The sequence below is a fragment of the Elaeis guineensis genome, chromosome 8, assembly GCF_000442705.2.
Source record: "Elaeis guineensis isolate ETL-2024a chromosome 8, EG11, whole genome shotgun sequence".
Taxonomy (NCBI): Eukaryota; Viridiplantae; Streptophyta; class Magnoliopsida; order Arecales; family Arecaceae; genus Elaeis; species Elaeis guineensis.
In genome coordinates this window covers 35955127-35978813 of record NC_026000.2, presented here as the reverse complement: position 1 = coordinate 35978813, position 23687 = coordinate 35955127, and the positions used below count along the sequence as shown (strand labels likewise).

The window sequence follows — 23687 nt, the reverse complement described above, 5'->3', positions numbered from 1 at the left end:
ATGAAGCATGATGTGACTCACCACATGCAGCGATGCCGGACATGTTAACTTTCTAAGGGGACGGCGACCAATGCTAGACTGTACACTCCTTTCCCTGTCCCTGATCATCCCTAGGAGAAAGTTAGCATGGATTTCGTGTTGGGATTGCCTAACACAAAGACAGAGCGATTCGGTCCTCATGGACGAGTTTTTTTCAGCCTGAGGCTGACGCAAATGTCATAGCGACCAGATATATGGATTTGAGGGATCGGATCCAAAAGGTGCAAAATCGACTTGACAGCACTGATTCCTACAGGATTTTGACACTGTCGAGCTAGAATGGCTATAACTTTGTCATCCAATGTTAGAATCTTTATTATGATCCCATTTCGAAAAGTTTTTTTCGAGCTCTACGAGGCTGACCGCTTTGCCGCCACTACAAATTTCGGAGCCTAATTCAATTGTCTGACAAGCCAACGGGAGCGCACAAGAATTCTAGTCCGACATGGAGTCTAATTTTGATTTATTCTTTATTTTATTTTATCTCAAATTCTTTCTTTTAGTTGAATTAGGACTTTTAATCTATAAATAAAGCCCCCTGGCCAACGTTGTAGTTAGTTTTATTTGAGCTATTGAATTAAAATTCCACAGAAGAGATTTTTCTCTTCCTTCTGCCATTTTCCTTTGTTTCGTGCGTCTTCTTCATCCCTTCCATCGAAATGTGGCTTTGGGCTGCGTCAAAAGATGAGCAGCGGGTGGCATACAAGTAGGTTATTGGTGGGCTTGGCCAACATGGGGGTTACCTAGTCAAGCCTGACTAGAGGTGTTACATGTACCAAATTATGGGTGAGAAGTCGAAGGCCACTTCATGTCATAAAGCGTCATAATATATGCACTTGCCCCACATTTATCAACACGAGGGTTAGCATTTGCAGCATGCACAGGGATGCAATCCTGCTAGCGCATGCAAAGCACCTGCACAGCACAACAAAGTATACACCATGCAAATGCCAGGTTGCCACATAGTATGTCAATCCATCCTTTTACCTCTCTCAACTTATAGGCAAGAATTTAAATGCCAGTCCATCTCAGTGTGACATCCCTTAAGCACCTATGGCATAATTATCAACATAATATAGGGGATGAATATAGGCAGCTGCCTGTAGCAGTATGCAATTCACCCATATAAAAGTGTACCATAGCTTATTGCATAATCACACTATAATACATATGCAAGCTACAAAATACAACCTAAACTGGTTGTTACATGATAGGACCGTCCATCTTTTTGACCATATGTTCACAAAATCAAATAGGCAATTCCCATACCTTCCCAAAATGTTGGTTGACCATGCATATAAGATAACAACAATGGCACAGGGAGTGATAAGTTAGACCAAGTAATTCCAAACAGCAACTTACAATCATCCAAGCAAACCTTGGTTGAAAAGATCAGTGCAGAAGAGAAGTGCCAGTCAAGCGTGCAAGGGATGTCACATCAGCATTCTATTTCAAAAGTAAGCACAAATTATGACTATATGATAGCGCAAGTCAAAAAATAACGGCTAAGGTTATCCATCTAAAACAAAATCGAGGTCTGCTTTGGTAGATTAAATAACATCATGAATCGTCATTATGTCTGCACTACAGAAAAGAATTGTATGCCCATGAACCATAACATAAAGGAAAAGGATGTTGGTTTTATTTTGTTAATAGTTCATTTCAAGGTTTCAGATCCCATGGGACAAAAGTGTCCCAACATCTCCATGAAATGGGATGCCCCGCTGTCCTGTGCCGTCCCGTCCCGACAGCCATCCCGATTATGCATCCCGATAGATATCTTCCATCTCTCTCTATCTTCTTTTCTTTCTTTTGTTCCTTCCCTTCTTTTCTTTCTTTTTCTTCTACTTTCCTTTCTTTCCTTTTTTTTTTCTTTTTCTCATCCATTCTTTTCTTTTTTTCCTTTTCCTTCTTCTTTCTCTTTCCTTTCTTCCTTATTTCTTTCCTTTTTTTCCTTCTCCCTTCTTTTCTTTCTTTCATTTTTCTTCTTCTTTCTTTTCATTTTTTTCTTTTTTTTCATCTTCTTTTCTTTCTTTCTTTCCTCTTCTTCTTCTTCCTCCCGTATATGGATGGGTTTTCGAGTCCCAACCTTATCCCAATCCCATTTTCTCACAAGAACGGGACGGGACAGCCAGAACGCCCTCCATTCTGTCGGGACTTAAAGCCTTGGTTCATTTAACCAAAAGGTGTAACACTTGGACATGGCACCACACGAAGCTATGGTTGACTTCAAATGTCCTTATTAGCTATAAAATTAAAAATAATGATACATAAATATGCATGTATGTACATACATGTATATCCTCAGATGGAACTTATATTAGGATCCAAGGAGAGTCAGAGACAGCTAAAGAAAGGAGGCAGAAGCTGTGGAACTGACAATGAATTCCTTCCTAAATAGTTCCTTAGCTTATCAGAGTGAAGATAAAAAATAAGTCTTCCCCTATTTATTTCGGTGGACGAGCGCCTATGGTGGTCATCCACCACATCTTAAAGAGTAACCTCCCTTCCTACTAATTAGTGAATAAATTATTAAAAATACTTAAATATTGTATTAAATAGTGACTTTTTCATTGAGTTTAACTAAAATAACTATTACCTAGAAGTGAATAAAGAGGGAAAAAAATAATAGAATTGGTATAAATTGAACATATTTGAATGGGATCATGGTTGTGCTAGCTACTTTCAAGCATTTTCACTCTTGATTTTGCCCTTATGGATATATAAGCAAAGGAGGGCAAGCACCGGTGCAACCTTAAGGATGCTCCATTATGACCTGGGTGTCATAGGTTCACAACATAAACAACTTCTCTGCATATGAGGTAAGGTTGTGCATATTTGACCCTCCTCAGAACCCATAGTTGCAAGATCCTCATTGTTAGATATATGTCCTAGAAGCCAATATGGCTGACACATTGTAATAAATCTAGAACACAATTTTGTCCTTAATATATTGATATGATCAATAAAAAGATAATTTCTTTTTTATTCAAGTGTGATGTATCCTTGAATCATCCATGAAATTAGTTTCGATACATATTCTCAAGGTATTGAAAATTAGAGACATGTATTTAATTCCTAAATGCTCCCGATCATAGGATCATTATGAGGGCGATGATAGATTCGGATAGACTAGCGCACAAGTCACTTCCTTCGGGATAGATGGATCTCTAATCTACTGTATAGAGACACAGGACGACAAGTGCGGGTGGTTGTTAAAGAACTAGCACTAAGTGTAACCATACGAGAGATCACTTGAATTTCTATTCAATCATCAGTGATTGTCTCGATACTGTAGTTGTATGACTGATCCTTTGACTTGAGATAGTACTGCTACTCGCAGTGAAGCTGCTGGAATTTGATTGACACATAAACATGGATCTCAATGAGCCCTTGTAGTGAATGTTGGCGATAGTTGATCCACTGTAGGAATAGGGTACGCATCAAGATAAGATCTATCAACCTCGATAGAGAGTAGTCCTATGAGATTTGAGAGGCTAAGTCCAAGAGTCTGTGACCACAGCAGTGTGATTGATGAAAAAATTTTTTCATAAAAGTCACAACTAGACTTGAGCTAATCAATCTATCATATGACTGATGTTGAGGTTTGATGATTTATCCATAACCTGCTATCTAGTCTAGACTCACGAGAGGGACTAAATCACACGTTAACTACACCTAAAGGTTCATTTCAGTTCTACTGAGTTGCCACTACATACTGTTAGGTGTCACTGATGGATTGTGAGAGCTCACTAGAATTGTTCTGGATCGACAATCCTTGCTGAGTTAGAGTAGAATTGTTCCGATCCATTGAAAAAATTTTAATAATATAATGATAGAGATCATTGTATATCTCACTACCAGATAGAATTGAACCTATGGGGTCACACAACAAAGAGATTAGGCCTGGAACAAGAAATTGAACTTATGAAATGTCAATTGAATTTAGAAAAACCCATTGGATTCATGGTAACCTCGCTAGCACATGATTGGACCCAATTCTTCTTTCCATTGGGATTACTTATTTGATAAGATAATTCTAACTTAATTACCTGCTAATAACCTACATGAATAAGATTCATAAGACTCCAATTGTTGGGTGTCTAAGGTTATGGATCATATAAATTAAGGATGCAAGTCTCTTATGAATCTCCTTAATAGTTATTATGGGGCGCCACTTTAATTTGATCAATTTGGGCATGACCATTAATTAGAGGGCCTTTGATTTTCATATGGAGTGTCTCTTGGGTGCAAAAGAGGATGTCTAATTATGGGTGCAAGAGCTCCAATAGTTAGTGCCTAATGGGCTTCCTAATGTAAGTTGGATAACTTAAGTTAATAGGAATCCTAATGCAAGTAGGACTTATATTACAAGATTGAATAGGATTCAATCCTTATGCCTATTTAAAGGGACCTCCCCTAAGATCTCTAGAGCATCAAAACCAGCAGCCCCTTACACCCAAAAGCTCTCCCCACGCACTCTCTTCCTCTCCCTTTCTCTTCTCTTGGGCGTTCTATACACCCCTTCCTTGAGATGCGCATCTCAACGAATTCCACGCCCAGAGGAGTTTGGATGCCTCTTCCTTGCTGATTTTTAGCATCTAGTAGCAGCACATAGTAAGAAAAAACTCTAGAGAAGAGAAGAAAAAGAAGATCAAGGAGAAAGATCAAGTATTGATCACGATCCAGATTTCGTTCAGATTCAGCAGGCTGAATTTTGGAGAATCAAAATTCAGATTATAGAGGACTGTTCCAGACTGATCCCGAGTGGATACTCGTAGAGACTGTTGGAGCACGATCCCGGCTCCTCCCACGGACCTTGGGTGCAGCGGAACCAGCAACGAATAGATCTGGAGACTTCTGGACACGATCCAAGGACCTTGACGAAATCAGTCTGGTTGCTGTCTTCTTCGTCAGCCTTTCGTTCCAGATGAAGAACGCCTCTGAAACCACCTCTAAAAAAATCCAAGATCTGATACCCAACCAGATCAGACCTGGACCGAGGTCCTCCAATTCGTAGATCTCGAATCGGAGCGTTCTAGATGGGGAAGAAGATAGATAGAGACAGACCTCGCAGATCTGTCCTGCTGCAGCCTTTCTTGTAGATCTGTTGATGGAGATCTCACCCGTGCCTCAAACGACCTCAGATCAACTCCAGATCTGAGAGGGACTTGTACCAACCTCTTCTCAAGAGATTCCAGGTCCTGGACCTGATGTTTGGGGACCTGCAAGAGGGGGAGAGCAGATCTGGTAGGCGGCTACAAGGGGGAAGGGGCTAGCGCCTCCCCTTCTTCTCTTTCCTTTTATGGACTGGCGGCAAGAAACCCTAGGGTTTCTTGCTCCTAGGGCGTGGAGAATGGCTGGAGAGAGAGGGAGAAGAGAGAGAGACTTGGGAGAAAGAGTTATCTATTATCTTGGCTTCATCAAACCTATACATGTACATGTATATATAAACACCGGGTCAAGTGACCCAAACCCAAAACTCCCTTGACCAACTCTATGGGAGATTAGGTTAACCCAAGCCCATGTACACCCATGACTCGACCTAATCTCACCTATCCTAGGTCCAGACCTGGCCCATAAAGAGTTGGTCCCTTGAGGCCCACATAACCTAGACCTCAAGAATTCGAAAGGCCCACAGCCTTTCAACCTAGAGCCCAACTAGCCCTAGAGCCTCCATGAAGCCCTCATGAATGATGGACCTTGGCCTTAGCCTTGGTCCCCTGGGCCTTCAGCACACCACCTGGATCATAACAATCTCCACCTTGGTGTCCCAAGGCCTCAACCAGCTCCACTCCGTCCTAGCGACTGTAGACCCATTTGCAGCCAATGGGCCTCTTCCCATGTGGCAACTGCACCAATCACCACGTCTGGTTCTGGTGGAGAAACTGCATCTCCTCGGACATCGCCTGGACCCACCGCTCTCTGTCCTGACTCTCAATAGCCTCCTGATACGTATATGGATCTCCATTCGCTGTCACCAGGGCATATGACAGCGTCTCCTCGAAGCCATATCGGTCCGGTTGCCTGATGGTCCTCTTGGGCTTGTGTAGGGCAACACCGATATCAATCCTCGGTCCAGCTCGCTCCTGCTGGACCTCTCCGCCTCGATCATCCGTCCGAGTCCTTCCACCTGTGGAGACACCTTAGGTAGGTGCTCCACCTGAATGTCATGTCCTCCAGTAGTACCTGCAAGAGGCAAAATCAAAGAGGTAAGCTGTCCAGCAGCGCCCTGCTGGACCTCCTCCTGCTCCTGCTGCTCCTCCATGCCTGCTCGCCTCCGTAGGACTGACTCCTCATCAAAAGTCACATCCTGACTAATGATGACCTTCTTTTCCAAGGGATCCCACTGCCTGTATCCCTTGACTCCTCGCGGATAGCCTAGAAACACCGCCTTGCGTGATCTGACATCTAGCTTGCTCCGCTCACCAGCTCCAATGTGCACATAGGCCGTGCACCCAAATACCCGTAGATGGCCGAGCCCAACTGTCCTCCCAGACCACCCCTCCTCTGGAAGCCTGCCATCCAACCTGGTGTGAGGTGACCGATTGACCAAGTAACCCGCTGCGTCTACTGTGTCAACCCAGAACTCTTTTGGAAGCCCTGCCTGCAGCCTCATGCATCGTGCCTTTTCCAAGAGTGTTCTGTTCATCCTCTCGGCCACCCCATTCTACTGTGGAGTCCCCTTAACTGAGAAGTGTCTCCTGATCTCACACTTCTCACAGTAATCCTGGAACTCTCTGCTGGTGTACTCTCCGCCATTGTCTGATCTCAGACACATCACGCTCCTCCCCTGCTCCTTCTCCACCTCCGCTCTCCAGATCTTGAACTTGGTGAAGACCTCTGACTTCTCTCTCATGAAGTAAATCCAGAGTTTCCTTGAGAAATCATCAATCAGGGTCATGAAGTATCTGGCCCCATTCCTAGCTAAAACTGGGGCTGGTCCCCACACATCCGTGTGTACTAACTCCAGAGGGACTGCACTGCGGGCTGTACTGATGTTGAACTGAACTCTCCTCTGCTTTCCCATCTGGCAAGGCTCACAGATCTCCCCTGTAGCCTCTGTAGGAACCAGATCTAGGGTTTCAGGGTTAGATCTTGAAACTTTTTCAAGATCATACAGCGGAAGACTAAAATAAATCAAAAATATTTTCTAAAATCAGAGAATCCCTAGATCTAAGATCCTATTACATGATTATTACATAGCATTAAATCAGAAATTAAAATATATAAATATAGCATGAACTACATGTTGATCATATCAACATGTTTCTATACTACATCTAATGTATGTATTAAACAATAGATCAGATCTATTACCTTGCAAGTTAGACGTTCTAACCTCGCTGATCCGAGCTTGAGGATGATGTTGCAAGCCGCACATGCATCCGGCCTCTAAGAGTCGTCCACACGAGCCCACGAATCTCGATCAGAAGTCCTGCTTCAGGAAATCAGCACAGTATGCTAGTACTGCGCTGATCCTTCTTTGATGGTTGATCAAGTGTCTCCTTCTTCTTGATTTAGACTCTTCCAAAGATGGAAAGTAGAAGGAGGAGTTTCAGATCTGAGATGCTCTCAGGAAACTCAAGATGGAGAGAGGAAAGATATGAAAACAAACAACCCTAGAAGAAGACCCTCTTCTTCTTCTCGTTTCTCTCTCTAGACACCCTAACTTGTATCTTTTATATCTCCACGACCCAAAGGTCTTTCTCTCTGATTTTTGGATGGCCCAAAGATCTCTCAAATCTCTATCTTCTCCGAAAATTTCATGAAGAAACTCGTTTTATATAGAGAGATATGATAGAGTTCTTGTCTAGGTCAAATACCTAGTCAAGGCTTATCCAAACATGGCAAGTTAAGGGGCGCCCAACTCTTGAGCATCTCCTCCTTATTTTCGTACATGGATCACCAGAAAAGGATACACAATGTGTACCCTAAAATCCACGAAAATTCCAAAAAAAATTTGGATAAATTCGATGCAAAATTGAAGGAGTTTTGGATTTCTAAAACTCTATCTCATAGAATTCGAAATCCAAACTTATTCCTTTTTTATTTGATCCAAACCACCTTCCATGTAAGAAAGAAGAGAGGAGACCTTTTGTGAACGTGGGAGAGGGCTTTTGTCGCACAAAATAAGAGGAGATTGGCGTTGAATGAGAGAGAGGGCATGGGGAAGACTTATGTGGCGCAAGGTGGAATCCTAGTCTTACTAGGATTCTATCTTATGACTTGTTTTAATTTGGTTTCTCAAATCAAATCAAACCAAAATTAGATCAACCCAATTAAAATAGATCTTAACCCAATTAAGAACCTAATTTAATTAGATTAAATTAGATTTAAATCTGATTTAATTTTTTAATCAAATTAGAAATTAGATTGACCCAAGTCCTAGTTGAACTAGGACTAGTTTTTCCTTGCACTTGGCTTATCCAATAAACCAATTGGACTTGATCCAATCAAGCCCAAACCAAATCTAATTAAATCATATTTAATTAGACTTAATCTCAGCCCATTGGCTTAATCAAATTAAGCCAATTAGCAATCGAATTGCTAATCGATCCTCCTGCAATACTTGCACTGGGTTAAATGTTAAATGTCAATCGTATTGATCATTTAACCCTAGAACGATTCTTAATCGTTGATCAACCATCCGATCGGATCATGAACTCTAATGTATGTGACCTCATAGGTCCGAACCTAAGCCGGTAGCACAGAAACAAATTTTTGTACCAATCGAAGTGACCATCTAGCAATGGTACCCGACGACCGGATAGGTCGAATGTGTAGAACAACATCCTTAGAACCCATGCGGATATAGTTTTCATATAATTCATCCCCTTGACCAAAATGATCATAGGACACCCCAGAGTTCAACTGTCAACTCTGATCAGGTTGTCCATATTGTATTTCAAAATATCAAATCCATCTTATGGATTACCCTGGCCAAGTTTTGCTAAATTGAAATACAACGACTCATTCTTCTCCAACTCTTGGAGTGGTCAATCCCATCTCGATCATACTCTGACTTCGCAAATACTTGACTGTGCCCAGAAGCCTTCCATCCCTGAATTAAAAATTCAGTTAGTCCAGTACCAAAGCACAGTGAGTTGCTTGCAAGTCACTGAGGCGATCTCAAGTCTAAGGGACACTTATACCTATATCCCATCAGAGACATTCTCGACAGCAGAATACTCTAGAGTTGGTCACGTTCAATGATGATGTACCAGTACATCTCACCTGTATGCCATACCAGTGTCTCCACACTCTTTGGTTAAGAGGACAACCAACCCATATGGCCTACAGCAACCTATGCTCGATAGAAGTTGTCGTCCTTATTAACAGCCTATCATTTGGTCGTGAACTGTTTTAAGGACTAATCGATAAATCCTCTCTTTATCGAATCTAAATAGTCCTAAGGACTTCATCATAACAATGGAGTTCATTTGAAGATGAAAGCTTATGATGAAAATGCCCAATATATTTTATTTATTAACAAATCAATTACAATACTTGATTGCTCAACCGTCAACAGCTTGACGATTGGCTTTTTGGGACACATTTCCCAACAGCCCCATCCTCCAGATCAGAGATGAGTCCTCTCCTGCTCAACTCCCTCAACCCTCTGTCACCCATGTGGCCTAGGCGTAATGCCACATCCTGTAAGCTCCCTGCTGGTCCTGTGCTGCAGCTGCTGCATCAGACTCTCCGGTCACCACAGATCCCTCCATGCGATAGAGGTTATTGTCCAACCTCCTGCCTCTCATCACCACTATAGCTCCATTGGAGATGTTCAGTACTCCACTTCTAGCCCTACTGCTGAAGCTGTATCCACTGCGCTCCAAGTAGCCAAGTGACACCAGATTCTTTTCCAGCTCCGGGATGTGCTTTACATTTGTCAATGTCCTCACAATCCCATCAAACATCCTCACCCTGACTGTCCCTATCCTAGCCACCTTGCAAGGATGATTGTCGCTTAGAGTCACTGATCCCTCATCTGTCTTGGTGTATGTCGCAAACCAAGACCTGTGTGGTGTGTAGTGATGTGAGCACGCAGAGTCTAATGTCCACTCCTCTGTGTAATGCCTGTGACCATCTGATACCACAAGTAGATCATCCTCCACCTGCTGCCCAGCAACTGCACTCACTGATTCTGAGCCACTTCTTTCTCCCTTCTTGCTCTTCCATAGTGGACATTCTCGCTTGAAGTGCCCGAACTCGTTGCACTTGAAGCATTTCACCTTTTTCTTTCCCTTCCTGGACTTGGACCGCCCCCTGGACTTGCTTCTGCCTCTGCCTCTGCCTCTACCTGTCCTCTCCCCTACTGCCAAACCTTCCTGGGGAGCCCGATCTCTGGTCAACTTTTCCCTCTGCTCATTAGATCTCAGCACCGAGACCATGTCCTCATATTCCAGAGTCTCCTTGCCGTAGAGCAGTGTAGTCACCAAAGAGTCATATGATCCTGGTAGTGAGCACAAAAGCAACAGGGACTTATCCTCCTCATCCAGCTTCACCCCGATATTCACCAACTCCGTGCACAACTGGTCGAACCTCTGAATGTGGCCAATCACATCAGATCCCTCCTGCATCCGAAGACTGTACAACCTCTTCTTCAGCATCAGCTTGTTGCACATATTCTTCCCCATATACATGGTGTGCAACTTCGACCAAAGGCCCTTCGGGGTCTTTTCTTCCAGCACCGAATACAACACCGCATCCGCCAAACATCCTCTGATCACCGAGCATGCTTTCTTCTCCAACGATGCCCATTGTCTATCTGTCATTCCCTCAGGCTTCTCATCCAAAGCCTGATCCAGATCTGCTTGCACCAGAAGATCCTCCACCCGAATTTTTCACATGAAAAAATTCCCCTTGCCATCAAACTTCTCGAAATCGACCTTCATATTGCTGCCCATGACTGGATCCAAGCCAAACAAGCAATATAAAATCAAGAAGTGTAGAATATACCTTGATGGAACCTTGCTGAAAATTTTCAGTACTTGGGATCTTCAACTTCTCGTGCTTGGAACCGCTTCCTCACCACCGTGGCTCTGATACCAACTGTTGGAGCACGATCCCGGCTCCTCCCACGGACCTTGGGTGCAGCGGAACCAGCAACGAATAGATCTGAAGACTTCTGGACACGATCCAAGGACCTTGACGAAATCAGCCTTGTTGCTGTCTTCTTCATCAGCCTTTCGTTCCAGATGAAGAAGGCCTCTGAAACCACCTCTAAAAAATCCAAGATCTGGTACCCAACCAGATCAGACCTGGACCGAGGTCCTCCAATTCGTAGATCTCGAATCGGGACATTCTAGATGGAGAAGAAGATAGATGGAGACAGACCTCGTAGATCTGTCATGCTGCAGCCTTTCTTGTAGATCTGTTGATGGAGATCTCACCCGCGCCTCAAACGAACTCAGATCAACTCCAGATCTGAGAGGGACTTGTACCAACCTCTTCTCAAGAGATTCCAGGTCCTGGACCTGATGTTTAGGCACCTGCAAGAGGGGGAGAGCAGATCTGGTAGGCGGCTGCAAGGGGGAAGGGGCTAGCGCCTCCCCTTCTTCTCTTTCCTTTTATGGACTGGCGGCAAGAAACCCTAGGATTTCTTGCTCCTAGGGCGTGGAGAATGGCTGGAGAGAGAGGGAGAAGAGAGAGAGAGACTTGGGAGAAAGAGTTGTCTATTCTCTTGGCTTCATCAAACCTATACATGTACATGTATATATAAACACCGGGTCAAGTGACCCAAACCCAAAACTCCCTTGACCAACTCTGTGGGAGATTAGGTTAACCCAAGCCCATGTACACCCATGACTCGACCTAATCTCACCTATTTTGGGCCCAGACCTGACCCATAAAGAGTTGGTCCCTTGAGGCCCACATAACCTAGACCTCAAGAACCCGAAAGGCCCACAGCCTTTCAACCTAGGGCCCAACTAGTCCTAGAGCCTCCATGAAGCCCTCATGAATGATGGACCTTGGCCTTAGCCTTGGTCCCCTGGGCCTTGGGCACACCACCTGGATCATAACAGAGACTGGATACTTGTGCGGCTAACAGAGAGCCTCGTCTCTTCCAAATCCAGTTTTGAAGAAAGAGATTGCGAAACAGATATGTGATTTGATCAAAATCTGAATTTCAGCATATATCAATTTCAGCATATAATATATCAATTTCAGCATATGAAATAGATCCATGTAGTTTTATATTTTTATGCATGCAAAATTTAAATTAAAAGTATTTTAATCTTATTCTCCACTATGGTATTTAGAAAATAAAAGTTTTGAAACACATATGCATACATCAAATCCAGAACTCCAACAGTGGTATCAGAGCCACGGGTTTTTATATGCTGAATTTTGACATACATGTTTTTTAAAAGATTTCAAAATCAATTTTTTCTTTGATACATGAGATATATAGATGGATCAACTAATCTGGAATTTGATTTTGGGTTTAATATTACAACATATAGATGATATGTAATTGCATGCATAGATCTGAATTTTGATTTAGAAAGAGTTCTAGTCCATGTTTATGTGATACGTAGATGCATGCATAAAATCTGAAATTTTTATATGACCTAAATTTTGATACATATATGTGATATATGATTGTATTTTTAGATCATAAATTTACTTTTAATATGATCCATGATTAGTATATAAGATATATAACATCATGCTAAGATCTGAAATTTTGTTTAGATCTGATTTTACATACATATATATATATGATATAAGCTTGTATACTAAAATCTGAAAATTATTTTCATGTTCTAAAACTTACTTTCATGCAATGAATTTAGATCTGAAATATGATTTTAGAATCTGAAATTTGTATTTGTGCATGAAGATTTTTGTCATAGAAAAATCAAAAATTAGGTCATGTAATAAGATTACATCTAAGGTTTTTAATTTAAGTCATAGGGGTCTAATTCGATTAAGTAATTGGTCAAACCGAGTCAAGTGTTGAATTTAGTTAGATCAATTAAGTTAATGATCATATAATTGTTGTTGATCAAATCGATTGAGTCTCTTACGTAGAATCGATTAACCTAAGAAGCTAATTTGGCTCGTTGGTTTGAGCCCGATTCGCTTGAGCTAACCGATTATGATCAATCGATCTATTGGCGTCTAAGACAAGTTAATGAGACATAGGTATTTAATTGGTTCCGTTAGCCGACCTGGCCAATTTATTAATGTCTTAGGAAGGCAACGGGGGGACCCTCACCGATCTCCACTTATCTTGCCAATTTGGAAGATTAGATCTTGAATTAAGTTGCTTAATAATCTGGTTTAGCCCATGCCAGTTAGATCGATCATATGATAACTGATTAGATGAGACCTAAACCCAAACCTCCCCATAAATATTAAGTCCGTGGATCTTCCACCGTTGTAGATGTGCAGGCGTGTTACCGACATTGATTGTTCTCGGTTGGTCACAGTGGTTTAGTTGTATCGGAAACATGCAACCACTCTATTAGCCAGGAGTTGCTCCAAGGTAGGGATGGGGTTGGACCCAATAACCGTTAGGTGAGGGACCCAATGACGGCCTTACACCTGCTTGTGAATGGTGGATCGGGTTTAACTAAGAAGTATGGGCAATAATTATTAAATGAGCCCATATGACTTAGAGATCAAGTAGTTGCAACATGCTTAGTGAAGCATCTAGACAAAAAGTTGCCTACGCATCGGTGTACATGCTACTAATAACTGTTAGGTGAGGTGCATATCATTGGTGGGACCGCAGCACCCATTAGGAATCCTTTATCGCGTTAGGATTTTCATTTTCTTTCAGAGTGGAGGGACCAGAAAAATTAGTGGGAGTCATTATTTGCATCTTAATGTCCTTAGAAGCAAATTAAAATATTAAATACAAAAGTCTAACTTGAATCTTTACTCGAGCAGTAAACCATCATGTCAGTCTCAAATCCTCTAGCTCGCATCCTTGAAACCAATCGTTTGACTGGTAATAATTACAAAGACTGGCTCAGAAACCTCAGGATTATCCTGACCTCAAAAAAGTAAAGTTATGTTCTCGATCAGGATCCCGTTGTATTACCAAACCGTCCTACTGCTGAGCAGAGAGCTGTTTTTGAGAAATGGACAGATGAAGACAGTCGGATCAAGTGCTGTGCTGGCATCTATGTCAAACGAGTTGTAAACCCAGCACGAGCATATGCCCACTGCCCGGGCCATGATCACTCATCTACAAGAGTTGTATGGTGAGCAAAGCGGTACTACGCGCTTCGAAGTGTCCAAAAAACTCTTCAACCTCAAGATGCGTGAGGGGCAGTCTGTCCATGAGCACTGTATGACAGTGATCAAGGACATTAAGAAGCTTGGGAAGCTCGAGCTTGATATGCAAAAGGAATTGCAGATGGATCTGATCCTTCAATCCCTTACCAGTTCATATAGTCAATTCATTGTGAATTTTCATATGAACAAACTTGACTGCACTATTCCCGAACTTGTCAACATGTTGGTTACAACGGAGGGTATCTTGAAGAGTTCAAGGGGCACTGTTCTCGCTGTGGAGCGGACTTCTTCCAAGAAAAAATCTATTGAAAGGAAGAAGGTTAAATCCACAAAGAAGCTGAAGAGAGAGAGCAAGCCAAGAAAAATAGTCCAAAGACGGCTAAGGCAAAGAGAAAGTGTTTCCACTGTCATGCTGAAGGCCATTGGAGGAGGAACTGTCCAAAATATCCAGAGAGCCTAAAGACCAAAAATGATGACAAACCTTCCGAAGATATGCTCGTAATAGAATCTAATCTCACGGTTTCTTTTACTTCTAGTTGGGTATTAGACCCTAGCTTGAGTGCTCATATATATACCTCAATACAAGGTCTGATAGAAAGTAGGAGGTTGAGGGAAGGTAATATAATCCTTCGAGTCGATAATGGAGCAAAAGTTGCTGCAGAAGCCGTCGGCACTTACCCTCTTCGATTACCGTCGGGAGATAGATTAGATTTAAAAGACTGTTATTATGTTCCTGTAGCTAGTCGAAATTTGATTTTCATGTCTGTGCTAATAGAGGAAGGTTTTGAAATTAGTTTCAATAAAGATTTTTGTTCCATTTATTTACGAAATAAATTAGTTACATGAGGTCTTTTAATTGACAGTCTTTAGTACTTGTATGTTGATGCGAATGTAAACTTAAACGAGCAAATAGTGAGTGCCGTAGATCAGAAGAGATCCAGAGATGTAATTAACCAGAAGTACTTGTGACACCATAGACTAGGCCATATTGGAGAGGACAGGATAAATAGACCGGAAAAGAATGGGATCTTTGGGTCTCTTAACCCAGAGTCGTATCCAGCTTGTGAATCCTGCCTTCAAAGAAAGATGGCCAAGTTATCTTTCGTAGGACATGGGGAAAGCGCCAAAGAGTTACTTGCCCTGGTACACACCGATGTGTGTGGACCATTCGATTTGCAGGCCAAGAGTGGTTATACCTACTTTATTATCTTTATCAATGATTTGTTTAGGTACGGATGTGTATCTAATGAAACACAAGTTTGAGATCTTTGAAAAGTTCAAAAAATTCAGACATGAAGTAGCGAAGCAGACAAACAAACTCATTAAGATTCTTCGATCTGATCGAGGAGGTAAATACCTTAATCGAGAATTTCTGAATATCTTATGGACAACGACATAGTCTCTCAGTGGATCCCTTCAGAAACACCTCAGCTCAACTGGATATCCGAAAAGAGAAACAGGATCCTACTGAATGTGGTCAGGTCCATGATGAGCTTCACTGATCTACCCTTAGTTTATTGCGGACATGCCTTGTTAACTGCCATTCACTTATTAAATAGAGTTCCTTTGAAGTCCGTTCCTACCACACCGTATAAAATATGATTCAGTAAAAAGCCGAGTCTGGATTATCTTAAGACTTGGGGATGTCCAACCTATGTCAAGAGACAAATGGCGAAAAAGTTGGAGGATAGATCTATTATAGCTCGCTTTATAGAGTACCTGTTGGGTATAAAATAACCCCAACCGAAGTTCGTAGGAGGCCGACCCTCTCAGGGTTCTTCCAGCTTCCGACTTTGCGGGGCGCCTTTCTGAACCTCCCCGACCGTCCGAGCTTCCATGATACCATCCGGACTCCAACGGTCGACCTTCCACAGTGTCCTACAGATTCCTCTAGCAGACGAACTCCTATCGTGTCATCTGGACTTCTCCAATCATGAGCTCCTCCAATCATCTATCGGACTGCTCCAAACGTTCTCTGAGCTTCACTTTCAGCCGATTCTCTACAGTGATCGACTGCTCTCCGAATCTCTTCCAGACTTCTCCCAGCCACGATCGACTTTGCTCCGAACTCCTTCCGGGCTTCGTCGACGTCCGAACTTCCCCAACAACAGGATTTCTGCAGTAGCCAAACTTCATCCAAGTTTCTACGACGGTCGATCGCCTTCCGGATTTCACCTGGGCTCCTACGAGGGCCAGATCCCAAACGAACTTCTACCGCAAGCAATCTACTCCGAACTTCTACAGCATCCGATCTTCATCCGAACTTCCACGACAACCTGCCTTCATCCGAGCCCCTACTGTAAGCGAATTTCTTCCGAACTTCTATTGTAGGCGGACTTCAGCCGGGCTTCTACAACAAGCAGTCTCCCTCCGAACTTCTACAAGAACTGGACTCCGTCCGAACTTCTACAGTGGATGGGTTCCAGGCAAACTTCTACAGCAGACGGGCTCCAGCAGACGGATTTCTACAATGACCGACCATCGACCTTCAAACAGCGCCAACCGGACTCCAACAACACCTTCCGGACTCTTCTATCGGCCGACCTTCAGCCGGATTCCTTGTGCAACCGGACCTCTCCAGCAGACAAGTCTTCAGACGAGCTTCTACATCATACAAATTCCGATCGGACTCCTCCAACAGGAGGTTCCTATCCGAGCTTCTACAGCGGATGACTTCCGTCTGCAGCACCAACGGCACTCAACAACAGTTAACCCATCAACAACCTCAGGAACATCCGAGCTTCTCCCAAATTGCAGAGACAGAGCCATTCCGCTCCATCAGACGTCCCAGCCGAGCTTCAGCCGACAGACCCGAACTCTCTGGCAAGTCACCACAATGGCCACTACCCCACTCCACTCTCTGTAACAGATTCCACGTGGTCCCACCACTCTCTGACAAGTCGCGACAACGGACACCACTCCACTCTCCATAACAAACTCCACGTGGCTCTGAAAGGCCCACTGGCGCCACTACTCTCCGCAACAAACTCCGCGTGGCCCTGAACGGCCCACTACCAGGCAGTTACGGATGTCGCTGTCAAACGGTTACGCTCCTCCGTCTATAAAAGGAACCCCCAGATACGTTATTCTCTAAGCTCAAAACTCTTTCTCAAAACTCTGCTAAAATTTCATTTGAGTGCTCCATTTCTGTTGAGGCAGAGTACTGACTTGAGCATCGAAGGATCTTGCCGGAGCACCCCCAACTCCGGTTTAGACTTCCCTTGCAGGTCCCGACGGCGCCAGCGGTCATCTCGACTTCAGCTTCTCCGACGTCGGTGGAATTTTGCACCAACAGAATTGGCGCTAAAAGAAGGGGCTGTGTCTTCGCAGTACCCTTGTTTTTAAAGGAGTGCTCAACGGGATTGTCTCCAGTCATCTTCTCCGACATCTTCTTCTCCTTCTCCTACCAGATTTCCACCTGATGCCTCCCCGAAAGGCATCCACCAGGCGATCCACGGCTTCCGCGGCTAGATCTCAGCGAGCTCCGCAAGCTCCGGCCTCGTCTCCGATTTTCCAGGCTCCTCCGGCAACGGCAGTCGGCATGGAGCAGTTTGACTTGCTAGTTCAGCAGGTCAGGGGCCTCACCGAAGCAGTGCAGGCCATGCAGCAGCAGCCGCAGACATCAGTGCGGTTGGAAAGACATCGCCGGAGTTCCAGAATCCGACAACCGGGCAGGCCACTTGGGCAAGTCGCCCTGTCTTCCCCGAAAAAGGGAAGCAGAAGGCGGAGAGCCTACCATCCGACCATGATTCCACCCCCGGAGAGTCCCTACCTCCGTTCCACCAGAAGACCCTCGAGACCCGCAGTCGAGAGGACCTCCTGGATCAAAGATTCCAAGAGATGAGCCGGCGGATCGAAGAGCTCCGCCATGCCCCCACTGCTTATGGTGAGGACATCTGCACTGACCCTCCTTTCTCTCAAATGATCATGCAGGAACCAATCCCACCGAACTTCAAGCTCCCCCAATTCGAGAGCTACGACGGGGCCTCGGATCCGATCGACCACCTGGAGGCCTTCCGGACAATGATGCTACTCCATGGCGCGCCAGACGCCATCCTGTGCCGAGCTTTCCCGTCTACCTTGAAAGGAGCAACAAGAAATTGGCACTCGGCACTGAAGTCGGGTACTATCTTCTTCTTTGACCAAATGAGCCACCAGTTCGTTGCTCATTTCGTCAGCAGCCAGCGTCCCCGGAGAAGTTCGGAGTCCCTCATTAACATCAAGCAAAAGGAAGGAGAATCCATCCGAGCTTACGTCAACCGTTTTAACGTCGCCTCGTTGGAGGTCCGAAACTTGGACCAATCGGTTGCGATGGCCGCCCTGAAAGGCGGCCCTCAAAAGAACGATCTTCTGTTTTTCCTGGAAAAGAAGTATCCCAAGAACTTCGCTGATTTGCTGGCTCGGGCCGAAGGATATGTCCGAGCAGAAGAAGCCTTCAAGATGAAGGATGAGGAGGCCGCGAAAGAGCAACAGGCAGGAGATTCCAGCAAGTCCGCAGCTGAAAAAGGGCCGAGTGAAGCTCGGCCACGTTCTCAAACTCCCTCCGGACACAAGCGTGTCCAGACTCCTCCTCGGGCTCGTAGGCACAGAAGCCCGGACCACAGAGTTCGGTGGGGCTCTCCCCCGAGAAGATTTCGCAGCTACGCCCTTCTCAACGCATCGAAAACCCAAGTGCTGATGGAGGTCAGGGAGCAGCTGCCGAGACCGGAAAGGATGCGCACACACTCCGGGAAGCGCAACCCTAACAAGTTCTGCCTCTACCATCGTGACCACGGCCACGACACGGAGGAGTGCATTCAGCTCCGAGATGAGATCGAAGAGCTCATCAGACGAGATCGGCTCGACAGATTCATTCGACGCCGACCTGAAGGTAGAAAAGATCGGCCAAGGGCCCTTCCACAACCGGAGCCGCCAAGGAGGGGGGACCAGCCTGAAGATCAGCCTCCGATTGGGATTATCAACTCCATCTCCGGAGGACCCCGACGGGGGGCAGACCTTCCGCGGTTGTGGGATTCGAAAAGTCTACAAATATATTACCAATAACTTTGCCTTAAATAAAAGTTTCTTTCATATTTGCATATCTTCTCTTTTGGCACGAGCTCTTAACGACAGAGAATAGCTCCTTCCGACAATCGAAATCAAGCGTGTTGGGAACAGGAGGAGAACCTCGTCCTAACATGAGAAAAATCGAAGGCCCGATTATTTAAAGACCGGATAAGGGGAGAGGCCCTTACAACGGCCCTTATGTGCCCCCACAGCCATGTTAGGAACAGGAGGAAAACCTCGTCCTAACATGAGCAAAGTCGAAGATCCGATTATTTAAAGACCGGATGGGGGGAGAGGCCCTTACAACGGCACTTATGTGCCCCACAGCCATGTTAGGAACAGAAGGAGAACCTCATCCTAACATGAGCAAAGTCGAAGACCCGGTTATTTAAAGACCGGATGGGGGGAGAGGCCTTTACAACGGCCCTTATGTGCCCCCACAGCCATGTTAGAAACAGAAGGAGAACTTAGGAGAACCTCGTCCTAACATGAACAAAGTCAAAGGCCCAGTTATTTAAAGACCGAATAGGGGGAGAGGCCCTTACAACGGCCCTTATGTGCCCCCACAATTTTGTTAGGATCAGGAGGAGAACCTCGTCCTAACATGAGCAAGGTCGAAAGTCTGGTTATTTAGAGACCGGATGGGGGGAGAGACCCTTTGCAACGGCCCTTACGTGCCCCCACAGCCCTGTTAGGAATAGGAGGAAAACCTCGTCCTAGCATGAGCTGAAATTGACTGTGTCGGGAACAGGAGGAGAACCTCGTCCTGACACAAACAAAGACCTGATCGTTCAAGACCGGATGAGGAGAAAAGCCTCCTCAACGGCTCCTCTACATCCCTACAACCCCGTTAAGAGCAAAGGAAAAACCCTCGTCCAAATACAAAAAAGAAAGGGAGATAAAAGGGAAAGCGACGAACTACACCAGTGATAAGGGAAAAACAAACTACATCAAAGACACAAGGGATCTCGTCTCAACGAGGAAGGAGACTCTTATCAAAAACCCCCAGTCTCTAAGAGGGAACTCAACACAGGCCGAGGAAAAATCGACTTCCTCAAGGTAACGAGAAGTTCGGGCCCCCAAGTTCGAGCACCGGGAGGGAGCGACAAACTCAAATGGCCTCGAAAAGGCCTACGATCATGAACAAAAAGAGCGAATCAACACGGCGACGACCAGGAATCTTCAAACAACGTCGACATCGAACAAGACAAAAGACAAAACAATTTGGTAAACGACAACTTAATACAAAAATGGACAAGATAATGAAAAATTTTCTTTTCATTTCATTAGCGAAGTGTACATTACAAAGCCTTTGAAGGCCCAAAAAGAAAAATGACAAGAAAAGAAAAGAATACATAGAATAAAAAGTAAAGAAGCTCTAAGGAAGCTCGGCTTCTTCAGACTTCGAACTCTCGATTCCAACCATCATCGAGGATTGCTTTAAGTTTTCGACTTCTTCTTCCAGTTCTTTCTTTTTTAACAGCATCTCCCGATACATCTGGTGGAACCGCCGACTCTCGCCCTCAGACTCCCGAAGCCTCTTTCTCAGAACTTCGGACTCCGCCTCGACATCCTTGACCAACTGCTGCTCGTAAGCCAGTTGAATCTTCAGCCACTACAGTTCGGCCTTCTTCTGCCCAAGGGCCACAGACAGTTCTTCCATGGTCCCCCTCAAGGAGCGGAGCTCGTCGGAGTCTTGTGCAGAGGCGGACTGGACTCTCTCAGACAGCTGCCTCCGAAGGCAGGCAACTTCGTCGGTCACCGTCTTGAGCTTCCTTCGGTAGTCCTCTACTTGCCCGCACCTGCCGACTCGGTAGGCGTTGTAGTTCACCTCGGTGTCCTGCAGCTGTTTTTGAAGATTGGAAAACTTCTTCGACCAGTCTTGATCGCGGTCGGCCTGAGTTGCGAGCCAGGACGAGCTCCCTTCCAACTGATCGATCTTCTCCCGTGCAGCCGCCAGCTCGACTTCAAGGGAGCTGATTTTGGAAGCCTGAGTCCAAGATTGGTCGCTGGCACGTTTTCGGAGTTCCTCAAGCTCCGTCATGAAATCAGCCTTCCTCCGGATGTAGTCCATTAAACCCTTTTTGTGGACGTCCCGAAAGCAAGTAGCCTCCGCAGTGACTTCCGAATGGCTCTTCCTTAGCCGGTGAAGTTCGTCATCCAGCTTCTTTGATTTCTTCGTCAAGTGACGAACTTTCCTTCTGAGGTCCCGGATCATCAACTTCATGGGAATCCCCTGTGTTAGGGGAAGAGCTTCGACAGGACACTGTCGTTGGAGGACAAGAGCACCACAACACAAATTAGTGCCAGAAAACAAAAGAGAAGAAAAAGAAGGCAGAGTAAGGCAAAGGAGCTCTCTATAAAGGAGAATCCGATTTCATTGATTACATAGTTCTTAAGTACAAGAGAACGAGAAAAAATTGCCAAAAAAAAAAAAGAGAAGAAAAGAATATAAAATTAGAGGTTTCGGACCTCTGGGGCAGAAGTGGAGGAGCTCGGCGCCCCCGGAAGATCAGTCGCGGCAGCCGCGGCAGTCGAGGAAGTCCCGGCTGGAGGAAGACCGGCAGTAGCTTCAGAGGGCCCGGCCTCGCCATCGGACGCCTCATCCAGAAAGCTGAGGTCCAGCTCGAGAAACTTTCCGACCACCTTCTCTTGGCAAAGTTCGAAGCCCTTGATGAAGGCGGCCTGGCCGAACTCGACCTTCAGATCCCTCATCTTGGAGGAGGTTTTGAATTCCTCCACTGCCCGGACCATTGCCTCCAAGACCAGAGTCGGGATCTGCGCCTTCAACTCGGAGACCTCGGTCTCTGCTTTCTTTCTCTCCTCCTCCAAAGTGGCCCTCAAGTCTGCCAAGGCCTGCCCCTCCTTCTGCAGCGCCTCTTGGAGACTCGCAACTTCAGCAATCTTCTCCTCGAGGCGGGCGGCCTCGGCCAGACGACCTTCCTCCGCTTGGGCGGCCTCCTTCCTAGCATCATTCATCGCCTCGATGTTGACGATGAGCTGGTGTCCCATCTGCAAGAGCGGCCAAGGAATCAATATAAAAGCCGAAAGGTAGGTAAAGTAAAGAGGCAGAAAGGAGTGAATTGATCTACCTCGAAGGACTCCAGAGAGTCCCAGACCCGCTGCTCAGGGTCGGCATGGACGATCCTGCTGACGACCTCGGGCAGGATGCACCCGTCGACCAATTCCTTTATTAGATCCCTATTGGTGAAGGGATTCTCCCCCAGATCTTCTTCAGAGCCATCGGCCCCCTCAATGGCCGCCCTGCTGCCGCGGCTCTTGCGGGCCAACGTCTTCTTTCTCCTTCTCTGTTTGGCCCCTGGTGCCTCCTCGGGTCGGGCCTCTGGAGCGGGAACCTCGACCGGAGAGCTCCTTGAAGAGGCCCGGGGACTGCGGGCTCGACGTCGGAGGAAGCATCGATGGCAACGGCCGCCTGGGCAGGCACGGCCGGGCCGGTCTCTTCTGCCCTTGCCCTCTTCGCCACCCCCGAGGATGTTGCGCCTTTCCTTTTGTGGGTCTTGAGACCCTGGGCTAGCATTCGAGCCGCGTCAGCATCCATATCTGCAATGAATGAGGATCGACGCAGCTTAACAAAAGAACAAGAAGAAAGAAGCAGCGAACGACAAAAAAAAAAATGATGTATATATATATAACAATACCGACAGGGTTAGAGGGCTTAGGCCGACGTTGAACAAGAGTTGTTCCTTCAGGAGGTTAGAGAGAAGAGGAGCTGGATAAGCCTCGAGTTTATTGAAGGCTTCAAGATCGTCCTGTCCCAGGTTAGAAGCCCGGCGGACGGAATCCCTCAGGGAGCCCCAGGGAGGCAACCCCAACTCCAAGGTCGGACATCGGACGTAGAAGTACCTCTCCTTCCAGTTGTGGATAGAAGAGGGAGCACCTTTCAGCAATCCCTTTCTACCGAACTGAGGGGAGAAGTACCACCAGTCCTTTGCCGAGGGATGACGCTTGAAGGTATAAAAATTCTTAAACAAAGAAAGGGTTGGCCGAACTTCAAGTAAACTACAGAGGGAAAGAAATCCTATCAGAAATCTAAAAGAGTTCGACGCTACAGAAACTAAAGAAATGTTCAAGAAGCGAAAGAAAGCAATAACAAAAGGTGGAAGCGGAAGTCGAAGCCCGGTGCGGAAAGCTTCTTGGTATAACCAGAAGCAGCCAGGGGGAGGAGCGCTAGCCCGGCCAATCGGCCCAAGAAGCTCCAGCTCGTACTCCGGAGGAACCCCGTACTGAATCCTAACCAGTGAGAGTTCCTCCGGAGTCAGAGTGCTGGGAATGGTATCTGATACAAAGACCGGACGAGGTTCATCTACAGAACTGAGATTTTG

The 23687-nt window shown here is 45.6% G+C and overlaps 2 protein-coding genes across 2 annotated transcripts in view; both read right to left on the bottom strand.

The window, feature by feature from the left end:
* The window catches only part of LOC105034363 (beta-galactosidase 3), a gene marked incomplete in the record, with an annotated part of 119766 nt that overhangs the window by 82135 nt on the left and 13944 nt on the right, over positions 1-23687 (bottom strand).
* On the bottom strand, positions 19879-23612 carry LOC140859760 (uncharacterized). Its single transcript, XM_073262268.1, has 3 exons — positions 22437-23612; positions 21817-22356; positions 19879-21610 (listed from the first exon to the last, which is right to left on the bottom strand). Exons 2-3 carry the CDS (start codon positions 22354-22356, stop codon positions 20960-20962), a joined length of 1191 nt encoding a protein of 396 aa, XP_073118369.1. The 5' UTR covers positions 22437-23612; the 3' UTR covers positions 19879-20959.

Coding starts and splice junctions, on each gene's coding strand:
- LOC140859760 (XM_073262268.1), bottom strand. CDS start 22,356: ATGGGACACCAGCTCATCGTCAACATCGAGGCGATGAATGATGCTAGG. Junction 21,611..21,816: donor CCTCCACTTCTGCCCCAGAG/GTCCGAAACCTC, acceptor CTCCAACGACAG/TGTCCTGTCGAAGCTCTTCC.